The sequence below is a fragment of the Triturus cristatus genome, chromosome 10 (assembly GCF_964204655.1).
Source record: "Triturus cristatus chromosome 10, aTriCri1.1, whole genome shotgun sequence".
NCBI lineage: Eukaryota > Metazoa > Chordata > Amphibia > Caudata > Salamandridae > Triturus > Triturus cristatus.
Genome location: NC_140593.1, coordinates 1,230,632,917 through 1,230,645,354, shown reverse-complemented (window position 1 = coordinate 1,230,645,354; position 12,438 = coordinate 1,230,632,917). Strand labels below are relative to the sequence as shown.

The 12,438-nt window shown below is 47.8% G+C and overlaps 1 protein-coding gene across 1 annotated transcript in view; it reads right to left on the bottom strand.

The window, feature by feature from the left end:
* Positions 1-12,438, bottom strand: part of HAUS7 (HAUS augmin like complex subunit 7) — a 95,783-nt gene that overhangs the window by 19,092 nt on the left and 64,253 nt on the right. The window contains exons 7-8 of the mRNA XM_085629825.1: positions 8,850-8,940; positions 4,665-4,877 (exon numbers count right to left, since the gene is read on the bottom strand). Of these exons, the coding sequence (XP_085485951.1) occupies positions 4,665-4,877; positions 8,850-8,940 (304 nt within the window). The remainder of the gene's footprint in view (positions 1-4,664; positions 4,878-8,849; positions 8,941-12,438) is intronic.

Below are 12,438 nucleotides of genomic sequence, written 5' to 3'. Positions count from 1 at the left end.
GTTGTCGGACTTTTATGTTTAATTTGGGTTTTTGAAGTAATGCGATCGCTTACTCTAATGTGGGAATGTTACAGAACATGTACTTTTTGTTCCTTTATTTTTTTTGTTAGCTTTGTTTATTGTTTGAGGTGTTTTGAATTAGGGGACAAATTAAGGATCGGACGAAAAATCTCCACATGCTCCACTGGTATTGCTCCCAGCATTGATACAGTGACTGACTCAAACATTTGCCACGTTTCTATCAACATACGGCTGGGTTAATGGCGGAAGGGTAGGACCCACTGTTCTGCTCCGCCTTTCAACCGCCGCCACAGAGAGCATTCGCCGCAGTTCCTCGACCCTAGAGAGGAGGCTGTGGTGACGAGTCTTTACTGAAAAGACCGCTGAGGTGACGCCCGTTTCTATCAACATATGGCTGGGTTAATGGCGGCTGGGTAGGACGCACAGTTCTGCTCCTCCTTTCAACCGCCGCCACAGAGAGCATTCGCCGCAGTTCCTCGACTCTAGAGAGGAGGCTGTGGTGACGAGTCTTTACTGAAAAGACCGCTGAGGGGACGCCCGTTTCTATCAACATATGGCTGGGTTAATAGCGGCTGGGTAGGACGCACAGTTCTGCTCCTCCTTTCAACCGCCGCCACAGAGAGCATTCGCCGCAGTTCCTCGACTCTAGAGAGGAGGCTGTGGTGACGAGTCTTTACTGAAAGGACCGCTGAGGGGACGCCCGTTTCTATCAACATATGGCTGGGTTAATGGCGGCTGGGTAGGACGCACAGTTCTGCTCCTCCTTTCAACCGCTGCCACAGAGAGCATTTGCTGCAGTTCCTCGGCCCTAGGGAGGAGGCTGTGATGATGAGTCCTTACTGAACTGAAAAGACCACGGAGGGGACGCACCAGGTGGACTGACAGACAGAGAACAGGCACCGCATAGAGCCGGGATTGCCAACCGCCCTTAACGAGATGGCGTCGACCGCATGAAAAAGGGCCGCAAACTGACCCTAGCTGTGCCCTGGATGAGCGACACCCCGGGGAGCACACAAGACCCAGACAGCGTCCACTTTGCCTGCAACGGAGGGGCCCTAGTCAAGGTACGGCGCAATAGAGGATGGGGCCCGTACATAAAGCAGTGCTCCAGGGAACTGAGGGCCCAGTGGTAATGAGGTGAACTGCCCCGAGGCCGAGCTCTCTGGCAACCTTCAGTGCACTCAGCGGCCGCAGCAGAGAGATAAGTGAGCAGGGATCAGCCAGCGGCAGGGTGGTCTACAGCATGTGAGTCAGGGAGACATCGCAACAGCACGAGACAGAGCTCTCTGGCAGACTTCGTTGCACTCAGCGGAAGGCTGCAGACGGGCACCAATGCATTCCCCTTGAGTTTTTTGCTCGCGGTGTCTGGGTACACCCTGTCGCTGGTTTTATGATGCCCATCCCTGCCACACTTGCGTGCCCCTCTCCGGCCTATTCCATGACTCGCATTTAATGCCCATGCCTACAGGTAGCGCCACTGAAACTCCTCTGTGGACTTCAGGGAGCACACTGTGGATGGCTTAAGACTGCTCCTCCAAGGGCTGCGTCCTCTTAGTATTCTCATATTCACTGTGGTTTAAATCGCGCGGTGCCCATCTATGCACAACTGTGCACCTGCATGAATGCACAAGCAGGGCTCTTCTCACACTGTTGCAATGACAGGCATATGAGCGCGGCCACAGGAATTATGCGGTATTGGTGGCTAAATTGTGCCACAAGAAAAGGACAATTATGTGGTATAAGTTGGCGCTTTTTTATAGTATGACTTACTTTGTAATTTTTACACTTGATAATACTACCTGGACAAGGATTTCACCCCATTAATGCCAGTTTAACAACAATATACAAAAATAAGCGACACAGATGATCAGTTAAACTTTTTGGGAAGGGCCTCCCTCTGCGTGCAAACCGGTCACCACGTTTGTTGTAACGTTTGATGTTTAAGCTACATTTGTTTCGAAAGTCTGCAGTTTATGCAGCAGATGATGGAATATGTGGCAAATAATTATGTAAATAAGAAACCACGATGCAGAATAGCATAATTGCAGTGGTCATGAGTATACTTTAAACTTTCCTGAGACACAAGTAAATACATGTCCATGGGTTATGTCAGTGGGCGCGGTTTTGGGAGTGAAAGTTCTATATTTTTTGTTCAGTGCTTGCTTCTGTAGTTTTGGTGCATCATGGCGCTGTAATGATGGGTATTGCTCTGCCTTCATAGGAGTCCAGGTATCCAACTTGATCCCTGTTCACATTACAACCTAGGCATTGCACGTCACTCAAAGATATCCCAGACGCACTCTAACTTCACTGGGCCTGTGGCCAGCCTCTGGCTCAGAGTGGGCTAATGTTCAACTCGGCCTCAAACAATGTAGAGCTGACGTCACACCGGGCGCTGAGAATGGACGCCCCGAATCTAGATTTGAACCTATGTACATAGATGTGGAAGGCTGAACTCCTTACTGACGACCAACTACCTGTAACCCACACAGCTTACAACTCAGACCTCGGCATGAGGGGAGCAAGCTGACCCTTTACATTGCAACGGTCTCGGCATTGTTAAAGTTAGAGCTATTGGAATTGCTCATGACATTATTTTTGTTTGTTTTTAAAACATGTAAAGAAACGGCATTGTTATTTACAATGTCAATAGCTTAATCTGTGTGTGGGTGCAAATGCAATAGGTCTCGCATTTGAGAGTGATTAAGCTATTGACATTGTAAATAACAATGCCGTTTCTTTAAATGTTTTAAAAACAAAAACATAAACAAAAATAATGTCATGAGCAATGCCAATAGCTCTAACTTTACCAATGCCGAGACCATTGCATTGTAAATGCTTGTTAATTCTGAAGTAGCAGATGATGAGTTGTATCTGATGGGTACATTTCTTGCAGGATATATTAAAGAGGTTCACTCGCCTTGCCAGCGCCCAAGAAGACGGCAACCTTACAATGCAATATTCGCTCCAAAAGGCAAAGAGCAGAAAACCTAGGTCTCAAGGAGTCTTTCAAGTATCTGACCAATAGGAGTGCACAACGTCAGCCTTCGGGAGAGTAAGCAGCCAGCGGCGTAATGCCGCCAGGAAAAATAGCATCGAAAGCGACAATGCGCAAAGATATCGCCAGTACCTACATACTCTTTAAGGTTTGGAACTCTGACACGCCTGTGGTCCTTCTGATCGGAGGTTTTATTCTTGAATTGATTTTTAAAATGAATATGTGATGTATACTTAGGTCGGTGTTTACCGTCAGCCTACAGCCTCTGGTGTAACTGGCAGCTGCCATTCCTTTGCCATCTCAAGCTCCACTGCGTTGTTTATGGAAATCAAAACCAGCGCGGTCGCGAAAGTCAAAGCGCCCGTGCTAGGTAAATTAGTAACAGTAACTTGATCCTGGAATGCAGCCTTGAATGCAGCTCGCACACTGCGCGCCGCACTCACTCTGCTCGCTCCCGAGACATATAGGCTATGGGAGTGAACATTTAATGAAAAGGCGGGACATACCCAAACCTTTGGCCATTTGCGTGCTTTCATTTGTGAAAGCCATACGCAATGGTCAATAAAATGTGTGGGTGTAAACAAATCCACACGGAAAAGTCTCTAGGAAGTTGGGAGTGCTTACAAGAAGCCTCCCTATAGGCTCGACCTAAAAATTCCATGGAGAGTGAGATATTTCACCATTCATCCCTTTCCTCCGTGAGTTAGCACTGGATAATGAACCTTGCTAACCTAGTAATTCCTCAACAAGCACAACTGGGCAGCATCCATTGGTACTTCTGTCTGCAGTGGTCGTCTGACATGGGAGGTGACGGCGGGGGGTTCGTCATTAAGGGTGTGTGCGCGAGTGGGTGCACTCCCTTTGTTACACCGTTAAAAGTCTTTAAAATAGTACGTGTGTGGGCTAGTGGCATATTTAATAATGCTTCCTACAAAAAGTTAAAATCAGGAGAGTTGCACAAAGAACCATTCATGTCTATTTTGTGTACATGTTTCAGCCCTGGTTGAATGAGGAGGGGGGCAGGCACCTCTTTCAGCACAGATAGTTCTGTTATATCAAAACCACTGTTGTGAGAGAGCCACTATTGTGTGGAGCTCTAAAGACAAACAATAAAAAGAAATCCACTCATTCTCCATCGAGCCTGTGCGAGTTTATCCTGCAATTACCCTATACAAGGTTTTGGCCATTATCCTATGCCAAAATTATTGTGCTAGACACTTGCCTTGCCCCATATTTTTCTCCCACACATTTGGATTTGATAGTTTCTCTTTCTGGGGAGGTACGTCCCTGACACCGGCTATAAGCTGCATGAGAGAGGGACCATCTTGCTGGGGATGACAGGAAAGGTGTAGGCCTGCAGCTGAAAGGAGGAAATGGGGCAAAACAAGGCGCTGCAAACACACCAGGGAGAAGTGGAATAGCAATCACACATGCAATTAATGGTGCACCTGGCGGCGATACGCACAGAGATGTGCAGGACTGAAGTTTACACAAAGGAGAGTAAGTAAGATCTTGTGAGCTGGCACTGGGCTCGAGTTCTTCTACTCAGCTGTAAGGTACTTCCCAGCTTCTTAACCACACAAGAGAAGGAAATGGCTGAATAGCTGGTGGCTTAACAGAGCTTTGCTCTGGTCACGGCCCTTACCTTGCTGCAGACGTCCAGGGATAAGTGCACAGACTTAAACAGTGTCCCGCAGTCGCTGATCAGTGGGGTTGGTCGGCTGCAGTGTGCTTGAAATTCATCCTCGTAGACCTGGGAGAAGGCGCTTGTTAACATCAGGAAGTCTGACACGGCGAGCTTCAGGGCCTGGACAACAGTGCTTGTGTCAGGCAGGGCATCAGCTCCAAGGAAGGAACACTAAGAGAGGATAAGGTACGGAGATCATTCAGTACACACAGACAATGCTCAAAACCATCAACAAACACCTTTCTACTCCATCATCATATTGTCTTGGCTCCCAAATTCTTCAATCCATCACAGGTTCCATGCCCAGGCAGTAGAGAGCAGCGACCCCATACGACCAGGAGCCTGCAGACGACAACACCCATCCAACCACAACACTGCTTACTAACATTGCTGTCTAACCACCGTCCTGCGACAAGCACCCAAATCCTACAGGAATAGAGCAGTTGAGAACCCTCATCCAACCACACCTTGAAGACTATTTTTTTTTTTTTGGGCATATTTATATAGCGCGAACTCGACCCGAAGGTATTGGAGCGCTTTACATAGCACCGTATTTACATTACATATTCAGGCACGGGGAGATTAAGTGATTTGCCCAGAATCACAGGACGTGGACGCGAGGCTCGAACCCTGGTTTCCTGCACCAGAGGCGGCAGCGCAGCCGACGGACCACATCCTTTATCCAACCACAGTATTGGACAGCACCACTCCAATCCGCCCAGAAGCCTCCACACGTGGACCCCCATCCACCATAATGATGCCGACCTCCATCCTGATCTGTCCACACTGCCACACTCCAGCACCGCAACCATACCAAAATACTGCAGAAAAAGACCCAAAGAACCACCGTGCCACCCAAACCTACCATGATTCTGCAAACAAGAGCTCTCATCCAAACAAGCTGGATACAAGCACCCTCACCCTACCACAATGTGGAAGACCAGGACCCCCTGCCGAACAGAATATTGGGGGCACGAACCCTCAATAAATCACAGTGCTGCAGACTAGAACTCTTAGTCATCCACAGTGCTGGAGATCAGAACCTGAATCCGACCAGACTGTCTCATATGAGAACCCTTATCGAAACACAATGCTGCATACCATCGCCGCTATCCAACCATAATGCTGTATACCATCGCCGCTATCAGACCACAATGCTGCATACCATCGCTGCTATCCAACCACAATGCTGCATACCATCGCTGCTATCCAACCATAATGCTGCATACCATCGCCGCTATCAGACCAAAATGCTGCATACCATCGCCGCTATCCAACCACAATGCTGCATACCATCGCCGCTATCCAACCACAATGCTGGAGACCAGTACCCCATCTGAAAAGAGTACACCAGGTGACAACCCTCATCTAAGTGCAACGCTGCTTACTATCACTCGTCTGACTACAGTGCTCAGACAAGCCCTCCAGACCTACCAGAATACTGTGGACGAGAATTGTTATCCAACCACAACGATGGCTGCTATCACCCATACTCAGCCACAATGCTGCAGACCTGCACCCTAATCTGAGCAGATCACTACAAACGAGAACCCTCACCCAACCACAACGCTGCAGACCAGCAACTCCATCTGCAGACAAGGGCACTCAGTTACTCGCATCTGTGCTGACTCACACTTTATACAACCAGAATGCTGTCACTCCATCATACAGGAGGAATTAAGCACACACCAACTTGAATCTATTGTCTTGTATTTCAGTATAGATTCCAGGACAACCGACAGCTTGTAATAATCCCAGTTTTACTTGCCTGGACCGATAGACGGCAGCTTGACTTGTTACTTAAAAGCTCACCCAAATTACCTCCCAAGTATTCTTTATGTGACTGCGCATGTGCGCTCCAGTGCATTTAAATATTTAAAAAGATTTACCTCATTTGGAAGTCACTTTGCTAATTACTTGCTCATTGAAGAAGCCACAGTTATACATTTCTATTCTTGTAATGTGCCTACATTTCAGCAGAGCTACAACTACATTTGTATGCCTCCCAAGTGCAATGTTAGTTACAAACATTGCAGATTTCCTTGCTGAGATGGTAATTACAAAGTATCGGATCACAGAGAAGTGTCTGTGGCTATTAGAAGATGAGTGGTAGTGGCCCGAAGTCCATGCTTCTGCAAATCCAAGTACTCAGGCTAACACCTTACCCTAACTTACACCCATGGAGTAACTGCCTGAACATCCTCCCCCTCCCCCACCGCCTCCAGAGTTAAGCCCCACCCACCAGCATCCTAACAACAAATTTCTCTTTGAGGTACGGAAAGCAACACCATCCTCTCCCTTTAAGCTTAGATGACAAAAGCATCTTGACCAGTTTTCGAAAAAAGCTTTAGTGCTTAACAAAAACATTACAGAAACAGTGTACCCAGGCCACGCCTGGTATCTGCAGCTCCCAATTGTATGACTTCGCCCCTGTGCTCTCCAAACTGCACTCCTTGTCCAAGAATGAGAAGTATGGGTAGGATATAGGGTCGTACGTCCATTTCAAACTTTAGTCACAATTCACCTTAAATCTCACCTGTTCACTGTCCCTCATCACAAGAAGCAGATGTTCTGTTACTGCTGCCCCAGGTTCCTGACTTACACCGTCAGTTACTCATTGTGCCTTCCCACGGTCCCTCTCCTAGTACATCAGTTCCTCCTAGGCCCTCACATTTTCCCTCAGGTCCCACGCCTACACTTCAGCCTCTTTGATCTTCCCCACCTACATCAGTCACTGCCAGGATGCGGACCTCCACTTTCAGCCCCAGCCCTTAACCTCTTACATCTGTCGATCATGGGCATTGCACATTCTCCACCAGGGCCCCTTTACCAAATCTTCCTGATCATACATCTCTGAACGCTCCCCTTCTAGGTCCATGATCAACAACTTCAGGTCCTCGCTTACTACTTCTGCCCCTTCTAGGTCTCTCATATTCTCCACTTCTTTTTCAGTCAACTCACCTCCTCCTGCGACCTGGACATTCACATCCTACATCAGCCCCTCTGATATCACTTATCTTCTCCGTCATGGGCCTCTGCTTCACCTTTTATCCTATAATGGCCAGTCAGCCCCAGTAGTCCCTCTCTCAAGCCTATCACACGCCATCCTCAGCTGCTACCTTGCCTCCACCTTCAGCTGCACCCTTGCCTCAAACCCTCCGCTGCGCCCATGCCTCCACCCCTCCACTGCTCCCTTGCCTCCACCCCTCCACTGCTCCCTTGCCTCCACCCTTCCACTGCTCCCTTGCCTCCACCCTCAGCTGCACCCTTGCCTCAAACCCTCCGCTGCGCCCATGCCTCCACCCCTCCGCTGCTCCCTTGCCTCCACCCTCAGCTAAGCCCTTGCCTCTGCCCTCAACTGCCACCTTGCCTCCGCCCTCCGCTAAGCCCTCGCCTCCGCCCTCAGCTAAGCCCTCGCCTCCGCCCTCAGCTAAGCCCTCGCCTCCGCCCTCAGCTAAGCCCTCGCCCCCGCCCTCAGCTAAGCCCTCGCCCCCGCCCTCAGCTAAGCCCTTGCCCCCGCCCTCAGCTAAGCCCTCGCCTCCGCCCTCAGCTAAGCCGTCGCCTCTGCCCTCAGCAAAGCCCTCGCCTCTGCCCTCAGCAAAGCCCTCGCCTCTGCCCTCAGCTAAGCCCTTGCCTCCGCCCTCAGCTAAGCCCTTGCCTCCACCCTCAGCTGCTCCCTTGCCTCCACCCTCAGTGCAGCCTTTGGTTCCTCTACTCCCACTTCAGTTGTTTCTGGAGTCCTCGTTTCCACCTTTAGTGAACTCCCAGACAAGAGACCTTCAGTGACCTCCCAGGCAAGAGGCGTCCTCCCTCACTGATCTCCATGGATCCTTACCATCCCTCTCTCCCCTAGTTCCTGAATTATTGATTCAGTCACTAACTTTCCCCAGACAAATCACTGTTTGCCTTTGCTCCTAGCCAGCCCTTCACATTTTCCATCTTCACCTTCAGTGTCTAGGCTGATTACCATCCCGTCCAGCCCCTTTTCCGTCCTTCAAATCCCCATTAGCCCCTCCCCTTGCCCATTTGATTCATCAGTTTCTCATTCAGTCCCTTCTCTGTACCTCAGATCTCATCAGTCCCTTCACTGATCAGTCAGACTTGTCTCCATCTCCTTCAATCCACCCCCAGACCTTTCCTCACCTCCTCCTTCAACTCCTCCAAAGTCTCAGATGTTTCCTTCAGCAGCTTCAGAGAGTCTTCCAAATCTTTTGATTTTGAAGGCAGCTGATTCCTGAGGAGGGGACAGAAAATGAATGGGCGCGATGTTCAGTGCTCACAGTTTCAAGCAGCTCTAGAGAGTGGAAAAGCTCTCTTAAAAGAACAACATTCGTAGGGTTGGAGGGTTGGAGAGAACAGCTGGCTGCGGTCTGCAGGGAAAATGTTCTGTGGATTGCTCTGGGGTACACTTGATGACAACCTTGGGGGTTACACCAAAACACTGCTCTGATGAGGCACTACCTCAATGACACCCTAAGGGTATACCAAGGAACTACCTTGATGAGATACTGCTGTGACGACACCCATACGTTATACCAAGAAACCAGCCTGATGCGACAATGCTGCGGTGGCACCCTAAAGGGGTACCGAGACACCAGCCTGATGAGACATTACCGTGACGACACCCTAAGGATAGACCAAGAAACCACCCTGATGGGAACTATCCTAACAACACCCTAGGGGCATACCCACACACTACCCAAATAATACACTTGGGGTATATCAACACACTACACAAATGATACCCTAGGGATATATCAACACACTACACAAATGATACCCTAGGGATATAGCAAGATGCTACCCTGATGTTACCCTTGGGGTATACATAGACACTACCCGATGATACCTCAGGGGTACAACCAAGACCAGGCCTCGAAACAAATCGTAAAAATGTTCCTAGACCTGCAACGGTAAGTAACTTGAATAATCTACTCAACCTAACTGCAATGTACGCGACCCTCAAACTCGTCTCATTAGGTCATCCCAGGCAAACAGTTTGTTTTGCCGGGCCGCCTTTTTCTTCACTATCACATATGAGAGCACCTTCCAATATGCGAGTTCAGTATTTCCGCTGTACAAAAGAAGCTATTTTGTTTCATTTTAAAGACTAAACGCTTGCTTCATGCTTAATAAGATTCTAGCCCACATATAGGGTACACACATCCCCCAGACTTGCCTCTCATTTCATGAACAGCATTGCCATCAGGACAGGGGCAAGAATGTTTCTCAGTTCCTCTTTAAAAACTCACTTTTAATAAATATATTACTAAAGCATGAGGTGGTATTGCACTGTCATTGACAACCAGCACATTTTCCTTGAAATGACCATAAATGTTCCCACTAGCATGCAGTTCTACTTATAAAACTATATAGCGTATAAACATTAATCTGTGGATATTGGGTTTCTGCAAAGATATTCACCCTTTGCACATCACCAAGTAAAGTGTTCTGATTTGTTTTCATCCTATTAAAATATTTTTTTCTTCACACAGAATGACAGAACAAGGCCTTTCATAACTACTGAAACGTATTTGGAAATGTTTGTACAGTTTAATTTGTAGCTATTTAAATGTGTTAGAATAAAACATGACATCCTACAGCCTTTCGTCTTACACTTCCTTTACATAATCTTTGAACTTTGCAGTTAAAGGAAGAAAAGTAATTGTAGATGTATACTGCCTTTACCTCTGTCTCTGAGCACAGAATAAATGTGACAAGATAAAAACAAGATTTAAAGGCATCTTTATTGCTTCTTCACGTTGAGAGTGAACAGAACATCTGTTTGTCAACTTGCCAGAAGGGGCGAGTAGGCCCTAAATATAGCTCGCCCTGATAAAATCTGACTCACCATACCGAGTGGGTGAGCAGATCTGTGGAGACCTGAAGACATTACCCTGATGATACCCTAGGGATATACCAAGACACTACCCTCATAAGCCACTATCGTGATGAAACCCTAAGGGTGTACCAATACACTACTCTGATGACACCTAGGGCTATACTTAGACACTAACCTGATGAGACCCTACTCCGATGACACCTACAGGCATACTAAGACACTATCCTGATGGCACCCTAGGCATGAATAATCACAAATATTTTCTTAGGTGCCAAAAAGTTTGGTATAGGGTGTGACTGAGGGCCGCATTGAGGACAGCACGGTGGGGGAGGTGGGGTATAAGGGCGGTGTAGTAACGAAGATAGATACTCATAGGCAGGAAGTCACATAGCTGATAATGTAGCGGCGGCATGTTCTTTGAATTTTGCTACTTCGGTACAATTACTTTTTTGGGTATAGTAGGAGGTCCAGGAAAGTAAGGTATCCCTTCCTTTCCTTGAACTCTTACTATACCCAAAAAATGGATGAATCTGCTCTGAATTGTACAAGAAACCGATGGCACAGAACTCTCTTCTTTGTTACAATAGTTTCCAGCCGCGTGCACTGAGAGATAACTTACCAGTGGGTCAATTCTTAAGGATTAGGAGAAATTGTACCAAAGTAGCAAAATTCAAAGAACATGCAGCCACACTCAGCAACCATTTGTCCCAGAGGTCATATCTCAAAACCTCATACAAAAGGCAGCGAAGAGAGCGAGAAACAATAATAGAGAAGCCCTTTTGGAGACACATCCCACACAACAAAAAGACAGGCTTGTCTGTGTGAGCACGTCGTGATCTGACCAAAAAAGTAGTGAACAAAAATTGGTCAATTTCTGAATACAGGGCGAAGACACATTACCCAGGCCGTTTTTTGCCTTAAAACGCAGCAAGAATATTGGAGACACGGTTGTCCACACTAGACCTCCATCCAACCCTCGCATGACAGATCAGAACACCTTCTGGTCTCTTCCACCTGTGAAAGGGCATTTCCTGTGTGGTTCGTGTTCAGTCTGCCCATACACCCAATCTACATCCCAGGTTGACCTAGGACTCAACACTCCTTGGGAACTTTTGAAACACACTAATGCAACACAGAGGGAGCGATATACCTCCTCAGATGCCCATGCAATCTTAACGACATAAGATTAAAAAATTCTCCCACTTTTAAAAAAAAACCATCCACCGACCCTTCAGTAGCCAGCAACTACAGGCCGATCTCGCTGCTGCCGTTTTTCTCCAAGGCTTTGGAGAAATTTGTAAATCAGGTTGTTGGGGAGTTTGTTGAAACCAACGGTGTTTTACATTCAAGCCAATCTAGTTTCCGTGCTAATTTTAGTACGGAAACAGCCCTCTTGGAAATATCTGAATCCATAAAGACCACACTGGACAAAGGTGGGAAGGCAGTTCTGATACTATTGGACCTGTCCGCAGCTTTCGATACCTTACCCCATGAACTCCTTTTGGGTAGACTCCAAGGATGTGGTATCGGGGGCACGGTCCTGCAGTGGTTCAGATCTTACCTGCAGAATCGCCAGCAAACAGTCTGGTCCCCTCCTTTTGCGGCACCCATCTCGCCTCTGAATGTAGGCGTCCCTCAGGGATCTATTTTAAGTCCCGCCCCGTTTAATGTGTTTATGGCCCCATTGGCGCCATTGGCTGAACATTTTGGTGCCAAAATCATCTCCTACGCCGATGATACACAACTGTTGCTCACATGTGGTAAGGATGAGGCCCTCAATGGGAATGAGATAAATCTCTGCTTGTCAGCAGTATTTGAGTGGTTTAAACAGAATCAACTCCTTTGCCACTCGGAGAAATCTGAAATTATTTTCTTTGGTTACAATCCTGG